This window comes from Rhinichthys klamathensis, unplaced genomic scaffold (assembly GCF_029890125.1).
Source record: "Rhinichthys klamathensis goyatoka isolate OS25496 unplaced genomic scaffold, OSU_Roscu_1.1 h1tg000019l_1, whole genome shotgun sequence".
NCBI classification, from domain to species: Eukaryota; Metazoa; Chordata; class Actinopteri; order Cypriniformes; family Leuciscidae; genus Rhinichthys; species Rhinichthys klamathensis.
In genome coordinates, this window is record NW_026606570.1 from 7,870,810 (window position 1) to 7,893,531 (window position 22,722).

Below are 22,722 nucleotides of genomic sequence, written 5' to 3' on the forward strand. Positions count from 1 at the left end.
CATTGTGATAGGTCATTTCGGCTTCACGTCAGAGAAGTTTCTCTTCTTTGCCGTCTTCCGTGTGTCCATGGCGTAAAATGAGGGCGTGGGGGAAGCGGAGACTTGAATATATAGGGGCGTGTTATTCTAATGACGATCGTTTTTAGCCGCGGGAGTTATCAAGGGCAGGCATTGCGTACACCTGGATTTCAAAGGTACGCACAGCTTCATAAATCAGGCGGTGAGAGGAGTGTAAGCATAATCTTACGCCAACATATACGCCCGTTTCTACGCAAGAATGATAAATGAGGGCCAATGTGATTATAATGGGATTTGGGCAATATTGCTATTAAACTTTACCTTATGTAAACGCAATACTTAAATCAAACTAATGCGATTAAGCTCATAATCGTAGTAACCATATTTGCATTAAACTGTGGCAACAGGCATGTAAACACCTTAATCTCATTATTACCACTCTGACCATAGTGTGCAAGTGCTTAGTTCTACACGGATGACATTATTCTGAAGTTTTCTCCTCTCTAAATCACTAAACTCTGTCAACACAACTCGCTGTGCAGTCTCTGCTCCGTATCTTTATCCAGATGACGCGAAGAACGCTACGGCAGCGTAGGCAAACTCCGCATTGCGATGTATGTAAAATGTATTTTGAATTTGATGCGAGTAGATTAAAAAAATGGCCGATAACATTCATACTGTTTGCCTATCTGAGTGTGGTATATAACCATAATTATTAGCGAATAATCAGAATAATGAAAATTGCATTGTACACTGGAGTGAAGAGTTTGTCATCTAAACATCTTACATCTTAAGACCTTACTCTGATTATTAGAAATAATCACATTATTGGTGCACATGTACACTCACCTAAAGGATTATTAGGAACACCATACTAATACTGTGTTTGACCCCCTTTCGCCTTCACAACTGCCTTAATTCTACGTGGCATTGATTCAACAAGGTGCTGAAAGCATTCTTTAGAAATGTTGGCCCATGTTGATAGGATAGCATCTTGCAGTTGATGGAGATTTGTGGGATGCACATCCAGGGCACGAAGCTCCCGTTCCACCACATCCCAAAGATCCTCTATTGGGTTGAGATCTGGTGACTGTGGGGGCCATTTTAGTACAGTGAACTCATTGTCATGTTCAAGAAACCAATTTGAATCCTGCTGGACGTAGCCATCAGAGGATGGGTACATGGTGGCCATAAAGGGATGGACATGGTCAGAAACAATGCTCAGGTAGGCCGTGGCATTTAAACGATGCCCAATTGGCACTAAGGGGCCTAAAGTGTGCCAAGAAAACATCCCCCCCACACACACACCATTACACCACCACCACCAGCCTGCACAGTGGTAACAAGGCATGATGGATCCATGTTCTCATTCTGTTTACGCCAAATTCTGACTCTACCATCTGAATGTCTCAACAGAAATCGAGACTCATCAGACCAGGCAACATTTTTCCAGTCTTCAACTGTCCAATTTTGGTGAGCTCTTGCAAATTGTAGCCTCTTTTTCCTATTTGTAGTGGAGATGAGTGGTACCCGGTGGGGTCTTCTGCTGTTGTAGCCCATCCGCCTCAAGGTTGTGCATGTTGTGGCTTCACAAATGCTTTGCTGCATACCTCGGTTGTAACGAGTGGTTATTTCAGTCAAAGTTGCTCTTCTATCAGCTTGAATCAGTCGGCCCATTCTCCTCTGACCTCTAGCATCAACAAGGCATTTTCGCCCACAGGACTGCCGCATACTGGATGTTTTTCCCTTTTCACACCATTCTTTGTAAACCCTAGAAATGGTTGTGCGTGAAAATCCCAGTAACTGAGCAGATTGTGAAATACTCAGACCGGCCCGTCTGGCACCAACAACCATGCCACGCTCAAAATTGCTTAAATCACCTTTCTTTCCCATTCTGGCATTCAGTTTGGAGTTCAGGAGATTGTCTTGACCAGGACCACACCCCTAAATGCATTGAAGCAACTGCCATGTGATTGGTTGATTAGATAATTGCATTAATGAGAAATTGAACAGATGTTCCTAATAATCCTTTAGGTGAGTGTAAATGCACTGTTTGCATGCAAAATAGCTAGAAAATAGCTACAGTTAGTAATTTCTTGCTGTCACAGCCTCTTATTAGACAACTAAACATAGAATACAGTAGTTATTTAGTTTGCCTGTTGTACAATATAGTGTCGCTCAGCGTTAGCATGCCGTGGTGTTATTCCAAAATAACAGCGAAAACCAACGACTGACAACCAACCAGTGAAACACAAGGGTATTTAAGCACAAGATAACAAGGGGGATGACTAGGGACAGGTGCAGGTGAGTTGTCATGGAAATTAACGATGGTGGATATGGTAGCAAACAAGGCAGGCAAAACAAGGGAAACGGGTACTGAATACAAGAAGTGAACAAACATAGTGAACACATTTTTCTCTGTTCTGAAAAGGCATTAAAGGAGAACTCCGGCGCAAAATGAACCTTTGGTCTAATAAAACATTGGTACCTAGTCAACCGTTCTCTGAGATTTGTTTTCATGATAATCGAATGTAAAGAGTTTTATCTCTAAAAACTGTTTAGCGTATAACGCTAGTAATGGGGGCATTTAATAAGTAAAAAGAAATAGCTAGTTAATACCACTAACAAGGCTCAAAATAGCCCCACACGAACACAGTAACATAATGAGGGTCCCTACATGCAAAACGAAGCATTGAGAACTTTGTAAGTGTACAGACCGTTTAATAAGAAGATACAGATAAAGACAGTCCACTTCGTGTATACAGACAGGAGCCATCTTTGGAAAACAGTCTCGACTAATCAAACCACGAACGACGTGCTAAGTTAGCTGAATGGCATTCGTGGTTTGATTAGTCGAGACTGTTTTCCAAAGATGGCTCCTGTCTGTATGCACAAAGTGGACTGTCTTTATCTTTATCTTCTTATTAAACGGTCTGTACACTTACAAAGTTCTCAATGCCATGTAGAGACCCTCATTATGTTACTGTGTTCGTGTGGGGCTATTTTGAGCCTTGTTAGTGGTGTAAACTAGCGATTTCTTTTTACTTATTATATGCCCCCAATACTAGCGTTATACGCTAAACAGTTTTTAGAGATAAAACTCTTTACATTCGATTATCATGAAAACAAATCTCAGAGAACGGTTGACTAGGTACCAATGTTTTATTAGACCAAAGGTTCATTTTGCGCCGGAGTTCTCCTTTAAATTGAAAGGATTTAGAGTGAGGGGAAATAAAATACGTTTACAGTGTTTAGAGTTTGTTAATGTTTAGTTTTATTTACCAGTATTTTACATGGTTTCTGAATGTAATAATAAAATGTGACTTACACCAATGCAACATATTTTCTTGAAAAAAATACGGTACATAATAAAAATGAGCTTTAGTCTATTATTAAAAAGTAGGCCTACATTTACAATTGGGACCGTTTGCCCCAATATATCAAGCATATTATTTTCACTTTCACCCACATTATCTTTGGGTTTAATCCCTGTTTTAATTATGAGGGGGTCCTTGGAAAATGTTCTTCAAATGTTGACTTCAAAAAAGTTTGAGTACTGTGTGAATACCATGATATACGAATGATTCAGCACTGTGGCATATATCAAAATACTATTGTATTGGCATTTTTGTTTCTTTCTATCATAAATTTACTCTACGGCAACTATATATTACTGTAATGCCCACAACACATTTGTTGTTATCCAAAGCTCTTAGCCAGATGGCTGCCTGTCACTCTAATAGAGATGTTGATTACATTTCTGTCACATTTGTCAATCATGGTAGTCAAATTGAATTATTGAGACACTATTGGAGAGAGTCCAGAGACTCCAGACATGTCCACTGTTTGATATGTTATGCAGTTATTGATTGTTCCTCACACAGTGGAAAGGGAAAGTGTACACTGTTATGGCGCTTTTCCACTGCATGGAACGGGTACGGTTCGGTTCGGTACGGCACGCTTCGGCGCTTTTCCACTGCATGGTACAGTAGGCTACGGCTCGGTTCGGTACGGCTCACTTATGGCGCATTTCCACTGCATGGTACGGTACGTACGGCTCGCTTCGGCTCGCTTTAAATGGTACCTGGTCTGTTGAGGTTCCAAGCGTACCGTACCGATACTAAAATGTGACGTGAAAACACTACAGATCACTGATTGGTCAGACAGAGAGAATCGTCACTATCAGCGTCATTGTGTTTGCGACACGAGACACTAAACCCACTAGATTTAAATAGCCAGTAGACAACAGCCACCGCTGTAGCACCTGTTTTAAAACTACTTGCTTGACTTGCTTGAAGAAAAAAGAAAGAAAGAAAACTTCCATAAAAAAGAAATGGCTGAATCGTGGTTGCCGAGGAGCGGATAAACTATAACGGTCCGACTATAATCCCACCCACTTTGAAGCGGTACTAACTGCAGTGGAAAAGCAAACCGAGCTAAAGCGAGCCGCGCCGTGCCGTGCTGAGCCGAGTCGTACCAAGCAGTGGAAAAGCAAAGCGAGCCGAACCGTGCCGCGCCGAGCCGAACCGTACTGAGCCGTACCAGCAGTGGAAAAGCGCCATTAGATCTACATTGTTGCTTTTATTGAGTTTAAAAAAAAAATCATTTTTAAAACATGAACTTTATATAAAGGCATTATTGAGAGTTTAATGTGTGAATAGTATCACAGAGTTAAGGGATAGTTTACCCAAAAATGAACATTCAGGCTTTGTTTACTCATACTCATGTAGTGATTTTTACTTCTTTCATGCAACATATAAGGAGATGTTTAATATGATGTTCATGCTGGTCTTTTCCATATGAAAGTGAAGGATGATCAGGTTTGAGTAAAACATAATATATAGTGCATGAAAGCGTTCCAAACGACTTATGCACTTTATTTGTCTAGAGTAATTGGGTATAGCTTTGTGCGATTTGCCATGTCATGATCTGTAGCGGGACAAATAAGAACCAGTGACATTTGGCTTTACTGACGTCAAACGTCTGAAGTGACAAATCTTGATTTGCCATATTTTAATAGATAATCAGATTTTAGAGCTTTATTGATTATCAGTAAATAATGTCTTATTTTGAGGTATGTTCACACAAAGTTATTGTATGGCTTTGGCAAACTTTGGAATATACAATAGCACATTTTATCCATTTTGGAGCCTAACAGCTGTGGTAACCACTCATTTTCACTGAATGCAGGCTTTTCCTTTTTTTTGTTCTGATGTGGAGGAAACAAAATCATACAGGTTTGGAACAAAATGACTGAGTAAATGATGACCGAATTTTTATTTTGAGTGAGCTATCCCTTTATTTTAACGCAGGTCTCTGTACACCTCCATTAGCATGACCTACATATGAACCTCTTCTGGCTAACCTTAAAAAAAGACACCAATGCAAATGCAATTTATCTCTTTCCACCTGCAGTGTGGAAATAAACAAATCTATCCTCTTTAGCCAAATAAGAGCACATCAATTATTTCATGCAGCTCCACACACAATCTACTGTATGTATCCAGATAACACCATGCAATGGAAAATACCTCTGTGATGAAGCTCCCATAAATTCATATATTTCACATCAATCATCAGTCATTAAACTTTTACCAGTAAACCATTGAAACATGGTTGTGAGAGAACCATTACAAAGACATTTTGTAAACTGAGCTGGCAGTGTCGTATAAACAGAACAGATAGTCGGCTCAGGCATGTAGAAGTGATATCTCACTTTGGATGTGCTTGGTTAGTTACTCTATTCTTCAGATGAAGCATGTCTAAGTGTCGTTTGCTTTATTATTTTTTAAGACTTTTTACCTTTATTCTGATAGGAGAGTGAAGAAATTACACTAGCTTTGTTTCCATCCAAAGTTACGATTTAAACTTTTTAAAAAAATTTAACTGCGCAAAATTGAAATATCGCATAAAACATTTGCGAATAAAGCACTGTTTGCATCCCATGTGTACAAGATAACAAAAATACCACTTCCTGGGAAATTGACACACATATCTGTAATAAAAATGGAGGTTGTGGCAATTGGGGAAGCCACTGTGGCTCTTTTTTTCCATACGTCATAAAAGACTTGCGCCCCGGAGCGCAAGATCAGCGCAAGCATCAGATCCTCTGTTGAGGTGAAGTCACTTGAGTTTTTTTTTGTTGCGTATCAAGGGTTTTATTCAGTAAATGTTTTGCCATCATAGTTTATGCGCATGACTTCTTATCGGATAAAAAGCATTTCTGCCTCAATTGAGTGCAAATCTTTTTTTTATGTGCATGTTTAAGATTTTATGTGCATCTTGGCATTTCCATCCATCAATTTTGGTAACACTTTATTTTAAGGTGACATTGACGTAGCTACACGTTACTACATGTACTTACTATAGTAATAGCAGTAAATTATGCACAATTACAAGTAAATAACCCTAACCATAACTCTATAGTAAGTAGGCCTACATGTACAGTTAATTAATATTACTCAGTACTTATTTGAGTAAATATGTAACTACATCACCTTAAACCACAATTCTTTATGCAATATCCTTTATGAAATAAATTCACACAGGTGGATGGAAACATAGCTGTTGACAAGTGGATTAGATCAACAAATAGTCATTAGTTTAGATAAATACATAATAATAATAATAATAATTATTAATAATAATTACATAATAATAATAATAGTTGAATTAAAGTTGAGTTGGTCTTGATTTTTCTGTGTGCGCAATAAATTGTGTGTAAGTTGGAAAAATTTACATTACAAGGTAACATGTCATATAGCACTCCAAAATAAATAGGCCTACTGACGTCAGAATTGGAGTCCGTTGCTTATAGATGTATATGGATTACCACAGATTACCACAGTTATAGTGTAATTCTCAAATACTGTGTCCTTTTACATCCTACCGTAATAATGACACTTCTGACCCGTCTCTTACCTGGGCCATCTGTCCAGTGAAATGATGTCCGTGTACCTGTGGAGTGGAATATTCTACATCCCCGTCATTATAAGCTTTTTAGTGTATGTAAGACTCCAGAGGCTGAAACTTCATCACCATCATTTTTTATTCATGAAAGACGCTTATTATGCAAAGCTCTGATCAGTTCCGCTAAATGCTTTTTGACCCTGGAGAGACATAAGAGAAAGGTAAGAGAAGGAGCTGTTATTTATCTTTATGGGTCGTCATATTTAGTACATGTTTATTTCGTATCTGCTCTTGCCAATTATTGACTCGCATGAGTAATGTGTTTTATGCACAACAATAGATCCAACAGAATCTATTTACTTCCTCTCAAACTGCAACAATATAACAGTAAATCGTGATAAACTGTGGTTTTAATAGCCTCACTTTATTTCATAGACATTGTTTCAGCTGATTTTGGATTATTGTCAAGTCAGGTTACTCTAAAATATGAAAAAGAAGCTCAATAGCTCTTACAAACAGAAACAGCTGTGTCACCTGATGTTTGCATTTAGGATAGAGCAATATGTTCATGTATTTCAGGACAGTAGCAAAGTAGCAAAACATTTGAAAGTGTTTATAGCAGGAGGCAGTTGGATAAAAAAAGGAATCTATCATTCAGAGAGATGCAGCACAGAGGTGTGACTTATAAGCACAGTTGTATCATCCAAAGGTTAAACTGAGTGTCTCTATTAAATGATGCGCTCAACAGAAACCCACAGGTGTGTCAGCTAATAATGAAGACTGACCTTAGGAATAAGTGGACGAAATTATATGATCAGCTGAAATGTATATGCCAGTGTCTTAAACTGCCAAACACATCTACTAAAGGACTAAATGCAATCAAGAATTCAAAATTGTATTTAAACCAAATACATGTTTCTGCTTAAATAATTGAAAACACAGAAATGTTGATTATGTAAAATGAATAAGATGTATTTAAAGGTACACTATGTAAATTTTTTGTTTAAAATTAACATTTAAATAATGAGTCAATACATCGTCAATCATTGTGAGATTTTAAAAATAAAAAAGAGATTACACAATTTCTGAAACTACACAGCTTCCAGAATATTCTTTGACTCACTGTTAGCATGTTAAATGCAGCCCTCGGGGATCTCTTCGATTCACATTTAGTTCTCAGAGGGGATCAGTCTGTTTTGAAACATTCATAATTATCTCTTTGCACTATATTGTGAACATTTCTGAAATATTTCCTAACCATAGCATAATTTTAGTAGTTTCAGTGTCATCATACACTATATTAACATGATGTGTCTGTGAAACTGTTGTAAGCCCACATGTTCATTGCAGTGGATGATACTTGACTCATTTACTTTATCATTCAGTTATGTTTTCCTTTATAACATTACATAAATAATCTAAAAATAGTTTTGAGGCCTGACAATTTCTAATGCTTAATAATAGAGTGTGACTCAAAAAATAGGATTGAAACTCCCTGATGTGAAACTTTTAATGATGCCTATTTTAGCTAATTTACCTAATGCTCCTTAAGCCAGTTATGGCTAGACACCAGAAATCTGTCATAATGAGCGAATTGAAACGGAAATTAAATTCTCAAACACAACAATAAGAAGGACCTGAGGGCACAATTACATTCCAAACCTCTTGTCATTATTTAAGACTAAATAATAAACAGTGTTTGTTGAGTGACAGTAGTGTCAGGGTGCTGTTTTATTCTAGATGAACTAGATGAAAAAAAGAAAAGAAAATGATCTTCTCTTGGCAGTGAGGAGTGTTTGTTTGTGCACTGTTTTAAGTGAAATATTTTGTAGGATCTGGCGAATATGACACTTTCTGTCTCTTCCTTTTCAATTTGCTTTGTCTCGTGTTCCTCATGTGTCACGGTGTGGGTTTGTCTTGTCATGTTTAGTGGTTCCCTGTCTGTCTATTAGTCTTCCCAGGTGTTTCCCGTTAACCACGCCCTCTTGTTATCCTGTTTAGATCGTTTGCCCTTATATTTAAGCCCTGTGTTTCAGTCCAGTCCTTGATGTTGTATTGTTGATGCTGGTTGTTCTGTTCCTGAGTCCTTGTCAAGTTTGGAGTTTGTTTAATAAAGTTTGCTGCAATTGGATCCTGCTTCTTCCTTGTCTCAACCACATCGTGACACATGTAATTACCTGTGTTACGATGAAAGGTTTGTAAACATTCTTGATTAATTAAACCAGCTGTTCATTGGCTAATTAATCACTAGATGGAGACTGGGGATTTTAGTCTACACACACACACACACACACACACACACACACGCACGCACGCACGCACGCACGCACGCACGCACGCACGCATTCTTTAGAAATGTTGGCCCATATTGATAGGATAGCATCTTGCAGTTGATGGAGATTTGTGGGATGCACATCCAGGGCACGAAGCTCCCGTTCCACCACATCCCAAAGATGCTCTATTGGGTTGAGATCTGGTGACTGTGGGGGCCATTTTAGTACAGTGAACTCATTGTCATGTTCAAGAAACCAATTTGAAATGATTCGAGCTTTGTGACATGGTGCATTATCCTGCTGGAAGTAGCCATCAGAGGATGGGTACATGGTGGCCATAAAGGGATGGACATGGTCAGAAACAATGCTCATTTAAACGATGCCCAACTGGCACTAAGGGGCCTAAGGTGTGCCAAGAAAAACATCCCCCACACCAGTACACCACACCACCAGCCTGCACAGTGGTAACAAGGCATGATGGATCCATGTTCTCATTCTGTTTACGCCAAATTCTGACTCTACCATCTGAATGTCTCAACAGAAACCGAGACTCATCAGACCAGGCAACATTTTTCCAGTCTTCAACTGTCCAATTTTGGTGAGCTCTTGCAAATTGTAGCCTCTTTTTCCTATTTGTAGTGGAGATGAGTGCTACCCGGTGGGGTCTTCTGCGGTTGTAGCCCATCCGCCTCAAGGTTGTGCGTGTTGTGGCTTCATAAATGCTTTGCTGCATACCTCGGTTGTAACGAGTGGTTATTTCAGTCAAAGTTGCTCTTCTATCAGCTTGAATCAGTCGGCCCATTCTGGTTGTGCGTGAAAATCCCAGTAACTGAGCAGATTGTGAAATACTCAGACCGGCCCGTCTGGCACGAACAACCATGCCACGCTCAGAATAGTTTAAATCACCTTTCTTTCCCATTCTGACATTCAGTTTGGAGTTCAGGAGATTGTCTTGACCAGGACCACACCCCTAAATGCATTGAAGCAACTGCCATGTGATTGGTTGATTAGATAATTGCATTAATGAGAAATTGAACAGGTGTTCCTAACAATCCTTTAGGTGAGTGTATATGGTGATGGTGTATGGTGATGAAGTTATTTTTTTCGATGTTGAAATATTTTGTTATGAAACAGCTTTTTCTAGGGCTGCATCTTATCTCATCTCATCTCATATGAGCTTATTTTAAACATTTTAAACATACAGTGAGGTCCAAATGTCCACTAGTGAATATCTTATATATTTTGTACTTTTCAAATGAACTTACTTTTTTTTCCATTACAAAATATATAATTCCATAACCCCATAACAATTTAAATGAAAAGTTAATTGAACAATTAAATATAAAAAAATAATATAATGAGTAATATTGAGTTATTTTTCCTTTTGCAGCACTCAAACGGCAAAATTGTACGTTTTATTATAAGTAGAAAAAAACTTACTGCACATTACACTGCATCAGCAGCTAACCAGCAGTTTTATTTATGTGTCATGTTGTGAATGCTTGTTTGTCTATAAATGTGTGTGTGTGTGTGTGTGTGTGTGTGTGTAGGTATAGTTGCTTTATGAATTTCTAAATTTCTGACATATCACCACAAACTGTCCCTCATAGCAGTTACAAAGCAGTAAAGCAATTTACTACTGTGTACTAAACTAATATCTCCTTGAGTCTCATATAGATTATTAGCATGAACCGCACAATACAAACAGCATATTTCTTATTACAAGAAACTGGTGACAGCACTTTAATGAAAGTTTGCAGAGTAATTGTTCTTTTAATATAAAGGTGCAGATTGCATACAGCATGTTGCTGATAGTGCAGAGTAATACCGTAGTAAAGACGAATAGAGGCAGATCAGTGGTAAATACTAAGTTCTTGCTGCGTAACAAACTAGCTCTATTTTTAATAATTAAAACAAAACAGTGTTATCAGAGAGCCGCTAATGGTTAGCCCGACAGTCATCTGGAAATTAGCATTCCTCCTTCTGTTGTAGTATAATCAGGTTTTAATGTTACTTTCTCCAGGTTTGATGACCTGCTCAGAGGCAGGGTAACTGTTAAATAGTCTTCTAACAACAACATAAGCAGAGGATTAACATTTCCAGACCTTCACAGAACTATAGCCTGAAGTTTCCCAGAAGGGAAGGCAAGCGAGGACTGTGGCTCTTTTGAACATCTCAAGGTTGTGAGGTCTGGATTTTGTGATGGTAGAGGCTGAATGATTATGTAACTGTGAGGGCAAAGTGAAATGCAAACGTCCTTTCTTCTCTCTGCTGCTGGATATTCCTGGAGCCTTGAAGCAGAGCTATTTCTGTTCTCTTGAGCTGCTCTACAGTATATTCCTTGGAGAAGCTGGTGTACCAACACTTCATGTTTTGATCTTCATAACATTAAACATCAACATTATAGTTTCCCTGAAGTGTGTGCTTGAGATCCTGGTGCAGTGTGTACCTGTCTGACCTCCTCTCTGTTCTCCTCTCCCCTGTAGGGCATCAATATTGTGGAAGCAAGTAATGAAGAACTTCACCCCCCTTCAAAGCCAGGAATGTATCAACTGGACATTGTGTTGAAGAAGGGCAATAATCTGGCCATCAGGGACAGGGGAGGTATGTGCCCTTTTCACCACATTGACCTTTTTTTGGTCTCTATGTTCTTGATTTTCCATATTTCTGAGGTTCTGTTGAGCTGCTTTTTGCTTTGTTGCATTTTGCCCCTCAACATTCACTGTCAATAAGGTGACATCATTAATGAACTGGTTGTATTCAAAGAAGTAAGTAAATCATCCTTAGGTTCAACAAAAGTAATTTAAAAAAATCAGGGTAACCAACTATACATTTTTTAATTAGTCAAGCATGCTGGTGTGTGTGTGTGTGTATATATAGCGTATGTGTGTTAATACATAAATTAGTCTGATTAATGAATGGTAAAAAAAAAAGCATATTAAAATCAATGTGAGATTCATGATGTTGGTTAAAGGGACAGTTCACACAAAAATGAAAATTCTGTCATCATTTATTCACCCTCATGTCGTTCCAAATCTGAATGCCTTACTTGTTTATGTGAAACACAAAATAGGATATTTAAAAAAAAATGTAGGTAACCAAACTGTTCTGGTGACATTAGACCTTATTCAGAACAGCGCCATGACAGGTATGAAAGCGAGGCTGTGAAGGATAGACTTACCGTGTTTTCAATAGCATCCCCTATAAAAAGCTGTATAAAGCTCTTAGATCACCTACTGTATAATTTTCCACAGCTCATATTGTTTTTTTGCCTACTTAAATTTCTTGGAAACATATTTTTGCAGTGTTTAGTCAGCAGAACAATCCAAAAAACAAACTTCCATTCCTTACTTCCATTCATTTAAAAAATCAAAGATGGCGCTGCTGTGACTACTAAGGTCTATTGACCGGTTCTATTCTATTCTATTCTATTCTATTCTATTCTATTCTATTCTATTCTATTCTATTCTATTCTATTCTATTCTATTCTATTCTATTCTATTCTATTCTATTCTATAAAAATATAAAACACTGAGACATAATATAAAAAGTCATACATGGTTAAAACGACATGATGATGACTAAACAATGACAGAATATACATTTTTTGGGTGAACAATCTCTTTAACTTTATATCACGATCAAAATCATTCTGAATATTTATAGTTGAACCTCTAGCGCCCCCTTTTTGTTCTGCTAACATGATTTGTTTTCTGAGAGATAAACTTTGCAGAGTGAACAAACAGAAATAGTCAAGGCTAAATAGATCTTCTGCTGTGGTCACCTTGACTTGTGTGTATCTATGCAGACAATGACTCTTACATTCCTGGCCATTACTCCAGACCTGCTCTGAGCTGCTGGTGTCATGTGAGAGAATGGGCATTAGTGCTTTTGAATGGCAGAAGGACAGGATGGAGCAGTAATGGCCTCATTAGGAGCTGGTGCAGCAGATCTGTTCATACTTCCTCTGTCTCCCTCTCTTTTTGACTCACCCAAATAGACACACGCGCTAAAATAATGAGCAGAGACCCCGGCAGCCCACCTGCCCTGGAGACTCCAGCTTCTGTTGTGCGAGTGAGTCAGACAGTCTGTCAGTCGTGCTCTCCCTTGAGAGGAATCCTGAGTAATCCTGAGACGGAAAATCTCACGCTTTCCTCCAACGATAATAGAATACATGGCTGAGATGAAAATTATTCATCCATGTGATGTAGTTGAAAATTTGAATAGCTAAAATAGTATTACTTTGCATACATTTAGCAAGTTTTACTTTCAAACACAAACTTTGCTTTATGGCTTCTGCATAAATTAGCATACCAATGTTTATAATTATCTCTTTGATTAACTCAATAAATCTAGACACGAGAATGAAATTAGCATGTTTATTAACAACCGAACAGGCACTCTCTACAAGTCAGTGACCACTGCTGCTTCTCATTTCCACTGTGTTTATCCAGTCTAATCAAAAAGGATGTAATTACAGAAGGATTTTGTGGTATTTACAGTGCTTAGCTCAGCCCTGGGCCATAAGTGCATGTTGGTCAAGATCCCTGGTTATAATAATAATCATAATAAAACAATTTATTCAAAATGTGCTTTTCTAATACCCACATGTCCTGTGCGGTTAATTTACACCGATTATATAGCTATAATGTTACAATGTGACCCTTGCTGATAGCAGTAATATTAATATTCCTTAAGTTATTGTTGATTATGTATTATCAGCTTATGTTATCAAACCACAGCTCACCAGTTGTTCATAAAAAAGACTTGAGTTAAACGTGCAGTGACAAGCATGGTAATGGTAACACTTTAGGTATCTATTAGTGACATTAGACAATGAAAAATGATTAACAAAGATTAATGCAGTAAACAAATGTATTGCTTATTGTTAGTTCTGTAAGTAGTTCTGCAAGTTATGTAATGCATAAACTAATGTTCATATATAAGACCTCATTGTAAACTGTTAGTAAGGAAATATTCAAATAGTAAATATTTAAGTAGTGGGACGGTAAGTCCCCAAACGCTACGGTTTTTAAAAAATGCTTTTGAAATAAGTAACTTATATGCTCACCAAGGCTGCATTTATTTGTAATATTGTAAAATAATATTAAACTATAAAATCATTGTTTTCTATTTTAATATATATTAAAATGTCATTTTTTCCTCTGATGGCAAAGCTGAATTTTCAGCAGCCATTATTCCAGTTTTCAGTGTCACAGGATCCTGCTTCCATGATCCTTTAGATCCCTAATAATTTCACTGTCAGAAAGAAATCAACATGCTCTGAGAACAGACAAAACAGTGGCAGTGATGATTGAGAGTGTTGAGTCTGTTCTTACTTTTGGGTTGCAGACTCTGTGTGTTCTGCTTGTTTTAACCTTGAGTTATGGATGATTTTTGTGTGTGTTTGTTAGGTTGGTGTGGACAGCTTGGCAGGAGCTGATCCAGGATTATAACATCAGTTTTGATGTTTCCTGTTGTCTTTCTTTGGCATTGAAATCTATCTGTCAGCATTCTGTTAATGATCTGATGGTGTGTGTGTGTGTGTGTGTAGGAAGTGAACAGCATGCAAAGCGCCTCTAGTTGGTTTTTACCGTCCAACAGCTTAGTTATTGTGATATTATAAATGTAATGTGTCAGAATAATCTGAAAATGGCCACTTTTGCTGAATGATGGTCAAACTGGTGTGGCAGAATGTTTCACAGTCTCGAGACTCTGAAGTTACATCTGCGATGTTAGTGTATGTGTGTCGTGTTTGCAATGTAATTACAGTAATTTCGGAAGGATCACTGTGACACAGAACTTTGCCGTCACAAAAGTAAATAACATTTTAAAATATATTAAAATAGAAAACAGTTATTTTAAATTGTAATAATATTTCCTATTATTACTATTTTACTGCGTTTTTGATCAAATGAATGCAAGGATTTCTTTCAAAAACATAAAAATCGACAAAAATCATACCCTCTTGAACGCTAGAGTATATTTGTTTATTTAGCCTGTGTTGTCAAGTATACTTGCTGCATTAGATCTCCATTGAAGCATGTGCATTCACAGCTGCATGCTGTACTATAGCTGAGTTCACACACTCACAGACATACACTCTCAGCCAGAGGATCACTAGACTGAATTATAGAAACTGCTGCAGTCATCAATCCATTGCTGTTGTGGGGCATGCTTGGTAATGGAGTGTGCTAAACCACATCTCTCTTCTTTTTCTATGTGCTATTGAAAGGCTTCTCTTCTCCTGCACTGTCTTAAATATCCAGACGCCTGACAGCCAATCTGAACCCGGCCTGTGGGCCGTCTCATATCTCAGATAAAACCTGATGACAGAAGAGTTTTACATGTATTATGTGCCTGTCATATTAGGAGCTTGTTTGTGATAAAAGGCATGACTACAGTTCAGCTATAAAAAGAAAATATAGAAATTCATAAACTACACAGAGACAGGAGTTTGAAAGTAATCTTTTATACACCTATTACTCTGCAATATGAATGAATTTACACATACATTTGATCTGTTAATTTCTTGAAAATTCCCAGTCATTTTGAACCTAGATGAATAAATTGTATTTGTTGTATTTATCGCATTGAATAAAAGTGTCTGCTAAATGTAAAATAAATGTAACTAAAAATGAATGTAAAAGTAAATAAATGGCGTAAAAATTGTTCATTGACATTTTATGACACCTAATTCATCATCACTTATGTTAACAAATGGAACCTTATTGTAAAGTTTTCCTTTTATGCTGTGCTTGCCACCTAGCGGTGTGAACGTAGCATCACACTATATGCAATGGTGCAAATGTGCTATTCCACATCAGCTTTGATTTGTTTATTCTGCCAAAAAAGTATCTGATAATTGGGAAATTGGCAACATAAAGTGAGTAGTATCCACCTGACAAGTCATGGGATCTTATTATGTTTGCCCTCATGAGGCAAGCCGCTCCATGTAAAATAAAACTGCTTTTAGTGCGCCTTTAGGGGCTGTTTACACGACACCGTTTTGAACTAAAAACGTAACTTTTTATGCGTTTTGGCTGATCGTTTACACGACAACGAAGTTTTGGGTGCCTGAAAACGCAAAGTTTTGAAAATGGGTTTCAAAGTTCAAGTTTTGGAAAACTGTCTCGGTGTAAACAACAAAAATGAGAATCTCTGAAGACGATGACGTCATGCACATGCGTATTGCGTGTTCAGTCTATCGTGTTTCTTCGCCATCTTATGGCCTGGCAGCAGAATACAGGGTTTTTATTTGTTTTCGCGGATCCGTGTGAATGGGGATCATTTTGACAATGTTGTCGTCTGTACGTGGAAAACTCAAAGGAAAAACTTCTCAGATTTAAGCATATCTTTGTCGTGTAAACGTACCCTCAAAGATGTATTACTTTGTTCCAACCCTAACCAAACACACCTGAACAAGCTAATCAAGTTCTTCAGGATAACTAAAATGTTGTATTTTGTGGGTAATGTCCCACAAAATAAGGGTGGGATATATTAGGCAGCTAGTGAACAGTCAGTTCATAAATTCTGTGTTGGAAGCAGGAAAAATGGGCAAGCGAAAAGATCTAAGTGACTTTGACAAGGGCCAAATAGTCATGGCTAGACGACTGGGTCAGAGCATCTCCAAAACAGCAAGTCTTGTGGGTTGCTCCTGGTATGCAGTGGTTAGTACCAACAAAAAAGTGGTGCAGGGATGGACAACTAGTGAATCGGATCATGGGTGCCCAAGACTCATTGATGCACATGTGGAGCGAAGGCTAGTCTGGTCCAATCACTGAAGAGTTACTGTAGCTCAAATTGCAGAAAAACGTAATGCTGCCCAGGATAGAAAGATGTCAGAACACAGTGCATCGCAGTGTTATGCTCTGGGCAATGTTCTACTGGGAACCCTTGGCTCCTGGCATTCATGTGGATGTTACTTTGACACGTGCCACCTACCTAAAGATTGTTGCAGACCATGTACACGGTCCCTTCATGGCAATGGTGTTCCCTGATGGCAGTGGTCTCTTACAGCAAGATAATGCACCCTGCCACACTGCACACATTGTTCAGGAATGTTTTGAGGAACATGACAGAGTTCAAGGTGTTTCCCTGGCCTCCAAATTCCCCAGATGTCAATCTGATTGAGCATCTATGGGATGTGCTTGACCAACAAATCTGATCATGGCAGCTCCACCTCCAACTTGCAGAACTTGCTGCTAATGTCTTGGTGGCAGATCCCACAGGATGTGTTTAGAGGTTTTGTGGAGTCCATGCCTTGACAGGTCAGAGCTGTTTTGACAGCACAAGGGGGACCTACATAATATTAGCCAGCAGATGGCTTTAATGTTGTGGCTGATCAGTGTAGTGGCCATCGTGTTGAGATCACATGACCAGCCAAGCAGCTCGTTTTATTTCTATAACCTGTTATCAGTGGTGGTTTTTTCTCCACATGGAGGGAAACACTTAAAAAGTACAGAATGGGTGTAGTGAGTGACAGGGCTGAAAGTCTGTGCCATCACAGGGCCCCAGAGGGCCTGGGATAAGTAGGTCTGCTAAAGGAGATGGAGCTGTCTCAGTGCCTGAGTGCAATTTCCAAATTTCCTGCCAATGACAGCAATCAGTCAGAGCTCTGGGAAACCACATTGAATAATTTAGCTTAATTATGACTCTGTGTGCATTATTCAATGACCTTTTTTTTTAAACTCTCTTGGCCCGCTGTGATTTTTGGGAGGGTAATTATGAATATGTGGTGGAGAGACCTTTTCTAATTAGATAATACAGCCTTTGATTGTTGTGTATGCAGAAAGGCAATGTCTATCCTGTTGTTTGTCTCACTCCATCTACAGCATACAGGCATTTATTTTGGTGCTTTTTTAAGCCTTTAAAGAGTAAAACTAGTTTGTTTTTTTTACATTTTCTGAAGAAGAGGCTGGTGGTGTTTTCCTTTATATTTTCATGTTGCCATGTGGTGTCTAGTGGTGCGTTCAAGTCCTGCTGGGAAGTTCGTATTTACGAGGTGGGAAGTCGTGTTTACGATGGCAGGTGCGTTCAAGTCACTTTCGTCGGAGTAAGATGGCGGTTTACATTCTCTTAATTAATTACACAAAAATACAGCAAGGTTCTTCTAGTTCTAGAAAATGAAGAACAAAGAAATGTGCATCAGGTGTGCTTTGCTTTTATATGTTTTTAATTAATTTATGAAGCCACTGCAAAACGTTATCGTTACATATTGTTATAATATAATGCCATCATATTCTGTGCAAGCAATTATCTAACTTCACTGTAAATAGAAAGCTTGACAATATCACTGCTTAATGCCTTTAAGTATTGTGGTTTCTCACTGGCACCCCCCCCAACCCGTAAAGATCGGGGAAAATCCCAAGCATTTTGGTGGCGTGCCAAACACTCAACTCGTTAATACGATCTTTACCCGATGACTTGAACGCATCATAGGATGTGATTGCTTTAGGTAGTCATTGATCATTCATTCTGTGGTCTTTCTGAGCGTCTCACTCTGAGTCATGTGTTTTAAAGGAGTAAGATTGGAAGGTTGGCAGAATGTGTTGAGATGTGACCTCTGTCAGAACGGCCCACATTAGCTCTGTTGATATATCAGAGTTTACTGGCTGCTGGTTAGTGTTTTTAATATGCACTAAGAAAATGTAGGCACACACTGATGCTGGGGGGACACAGTAGGTATGCGAGTGTATTTGAGACGAAAAACTTCAGATCCACATTCACACCACGCTTTACATTCTACACAAATTATTCCATCTGTGGATCCTAATGAACAGGATAGAGTTTGTGAGCAAACAAATGACTTCCATCAAGATTTCATCAGTGTTTGGACTATGAGCTCATGAAAGGAAATTACTGCAGGATATTGTATCCTCACTTCAAATTACAACTTAACTCATCAGTAACACAGGAAAACTCTGTTAGCCTGAAGAAAAAGATTTGCCCTAAAAAATCCTTGTCTCATTTAACTGTACTAAATGGTACTACTAATAGTACTACTAATGGTCTGTCATAATGTTGATTAATGTTGATCAATTTTGATTTCATGTGTACTTCAAGTCAGCTTTGATGAAACTCCTCTCAGCTATCGCGTCTTTTCAAAGTGACTAGCAGCCTTGTCACCTGACCTGAATATTGCGGGCTGATTCACTAAAATAGTTCACAAACACCAAGGGTGCTTGTCGGTTTCTGCTGTAAAACATCAACTCGCGATGCCTTCAATTCAATTCAATTCATTTTTTATTTATATAGCACCATTTCAACAACCAGAAAGGAGCACAATGCGCTTTCCATAAAACACACAAAAAAGACAGCAGTACATAAAAGTTGCAAATTAAAACTAATTTAAGCAGTTAAAACAAAATAGCTAACACAACAACTACAGGTTACATGTTGAAAGCCTTCCTGAAAAGAAACGTTTTCAACTGCGATTTAAAAACACTCAACACAGTTATGTTACGAAGGGGAGTAGGTAAGGCATTCCAGAAAGTAGGTCCCTGGATGGCAAAAGATCGACCTCCAAACTTTTTACATCTAAACTTAGGGATAATCAAAGTGGTGTTCTGAGAGGAGCGGAGGGTTCTGGCAGGTTGGTATACAGTGACCAGCTCGGAAAGGTATGCCGGGGCCAGACCATTGATGGCCTTAAAAACAAACATCAAAACCTTATACTCCACCCTAGACCATACCGGGAGCCAATGAAGTGAGCAAAGAACGGGGGTGATGTGTGAGCGTTAATGGGTATTGGTAAGTACGCGCTGCTGCGTTTTGAACCATCTGAAGACGGTTAAAAAGTGATTGGTTAAGCCCAGTATAGAGGGCATTACAGTAATCCAGCCTTGAGCTGATGAAGGCATGAATGGCTTTTTCTAGATCAGCACGGGACAGGAATGATTTCACCTTACTGAGGAGCCTTAGCTGGAAAAAGCTAGTCTTAACAACTGCACCAATCTGTTTGTCAAAATGCAATCTATTGTCGAAAGCCACACCCAGGTTACGAACAGTGGATGCAAACTGGGGCGTGAGAGGGCCAACACTAAGGGGGGTACAAGGTGAGTCCGGGGTAAATAATATATACTCGGTCTTACCTTCATTCAAATGAAGAAAGTTTTGAGAAAGCCACCGTTTAATGTCCTGGGTGCAGTTATGGATGGGGTCTAATGCCGAATGATTGTTCAAAACTACAGGAAGGTAGACTTGAAGGTCATCAGCATAGAAATGAAACTGAACGTTGTGTTTTGAAATGATTTGACCAAGTGGCAACATATAAAGGGAGAACAGTATAGGACCCAGAATAGAACCCTCGGGCACACCAGATGTTAAGGGGGCAGCTGAGGAGGAGAAGTCATCAAGCATAACTGAGAATGTTCTATTGGTGAGATATGACGATAACCAGTTTAGCACCGTGCCCTGTAGACCCACAACATGTTGTAGACGGGCGATGAGGATTGCGCGGTCCACAGTGTCAAAAGCAGCGGTAAGGTCCAGAAGCACCAGAACCACTGATTTTTTATTATCCAAGGCTCTAAGAATGTCGTTATGAACCCTCAGTAAGGCTGACTCTGTACTATGTCTAGACCTAAAGCCAGATTGAAATTTGTCCCCCATACCATGCAGATTGAGGTATGACTGAAGCTAGGAGAAGACAAGCTTTTCCATAAGCTTAGCCAAAAATGACAGATGGGATATGGGGCGAAAATTAGACAGTACCGAAGGATCAAGATTAGGTTTCTTAAGTAACGGTCTAACAATAGTGTGCTTGAGAGGAGTAGGAACAACGCCCAGACTAAGACAGCAATTCATGAAGGAGACCAGAAAAGGGCCTATGATGTCGATGGCTTCTTTCAGAATCCTAGCAGGAACAATATCTAGAGGGCAGGAGGTTGGCTTCACCTCATGAACAGCCTTTTTGAGATCAACAAAAGAAACCACCTCAAATTTCTCCAGCACACATTGTGTCGTTTGGGAAGGAATAATGACAACAGGGGCTGGTATGATGGTTTGCCTAACAGACAAAACCTTATCAATAAAATATTTTTTAAATACATTACATGTATTTACTGAAGCATCATTCAATACAACAGAGACTGGATTTATTACTTATTAATAATATTAATTGTTTATTATTTATTACAGAGTTTATAGTACTGAACAAGATACCAGGGCGGTGGCTATTGTTATTAATGAGCTTGGAGAGATACTGACTTTTAGCTTCCTTAACGGCTCTCTGATAGGTGACAAGGCAGTCTCTAAATACCCCCAAGGATACCTGCAGCCTGTCTCCTCTCCATTTCCGCTCAGCCTGCCTGCACTGGCGCCTGAGGGTCCATGTCGTCTCGTTCAGCCAAGGGTCCGAAGAGCCATTTGCAGTCTTCACCCTGTAAGGCGCAACTGAGTCCATAATCCGGGAGCAGGTGATGTCGAATGAGGAGACGAGAAGCTCTGGACATAGAGGTGGGGCCACTTCTACAGTGGAGGTTATGTTAGAAGCAGATAAGGCGTTGGTGAAGTCCTCAGCTGTAGATGGAGTAATAATGCGCCGACGCTGGAGGGCAGTGGATATAGATGGAAGAGGAACAGCACAGATGTCAAACCGTATGAGGGAGTGATCAGAAACGGGAAAATCCAGAACCTCACAGGATGACACTGTCACCCCACGAGAGATAATAAGGTCGAGGGTGTGACCTAGCCTATGAGTAGGACAGGATATAGACTGGGTCAGGTCTAATGAGTCTAAAAGAGCCTTAAAATCATTAGCAGATTTATCAGAGGGGCAACAAACATGAATCACCACAAATTAAAATATTGTCAAACTTTACCAAAAAGTCCGACAAAAACTCGGAGAAATCATTAAAAAAATTCCCATTTAATTTTGGGAGCCGGTAGATTACTGCACAAAAGATTGGATTAGGTATAGTGAGTACAAACGTCTGCAACTCAAAACTGGAGTACCCTCTAGTGGACAGTTGACGGCACTTCAGGGACTGTCCGTATATACTGGCTATCCCCCCGCCCCTATCCGTTTGCCGTGGAGTGTTCAGAAACAAATAGCCAGAGGGAAGGATTTCAGAAAATGCACTAACATCACCGGGAGATAACCAAGTCTCCGTGAGAAAGAACAAATCCAGATTGTTAGTGGCGATGACATCGTTTAGAACAAAAGTTTTGTTACTGAGGGATCTGGTGTTACATAGTGCCATACGGAGTGTAGTAGAGTTGACAGGCGAAGAGGACACACGTGGAATTGGACGAAGGTTATTTAGGATAGAACCCCGAGAATGAGTACCAGATGATCGGCGGTGACAGGAAAAAGGAGTGCCAGCGTTGTCGGAGCTAGCGGGCCGAAGCCACCGATAGCATACTCGTGAACCGCCAGGCCCTAGTTCAACATCACTACTCTGCAACGGAGAATCCAGGTGAGTCCTTATTCTGACGTGTAGCCCGCTTCTCCTACCCCATCTGTTGCGACGCTTACTGCCTGGAAGTAGATAGACAGGATAGCTCAGGAACGGAGAAA

The 22,722-nt window shown here is 39.2% G+C and overlaps 1 protein-coding gene across 12 annotated transcripts in view; it reads left to right on the top strand.

The window, feature by feature from the left end:
* Window positions 1-22,722, top strand: part of mctp1a (multiple C2 domains, transmembrane 1a) — a 200,330-nt gene that overhangs the window by 75,980 nt on the left and 101,628 nt on the right. For all 12 annotated transcript variants that reach the window (XM_056238048.1, XM_056238019.1, XM_056238065.1 and 9 more), the window contains exon 2: window positions 11,687-11,804. In XM_056238048.1, the coding sequence (XP_056094023.1) occupies window positions 11,687-11,804 (118 nt within the window). The remainder of the gene's footprint in view (window positions 1-11,686; window positions 11,805-22,722) is intronic.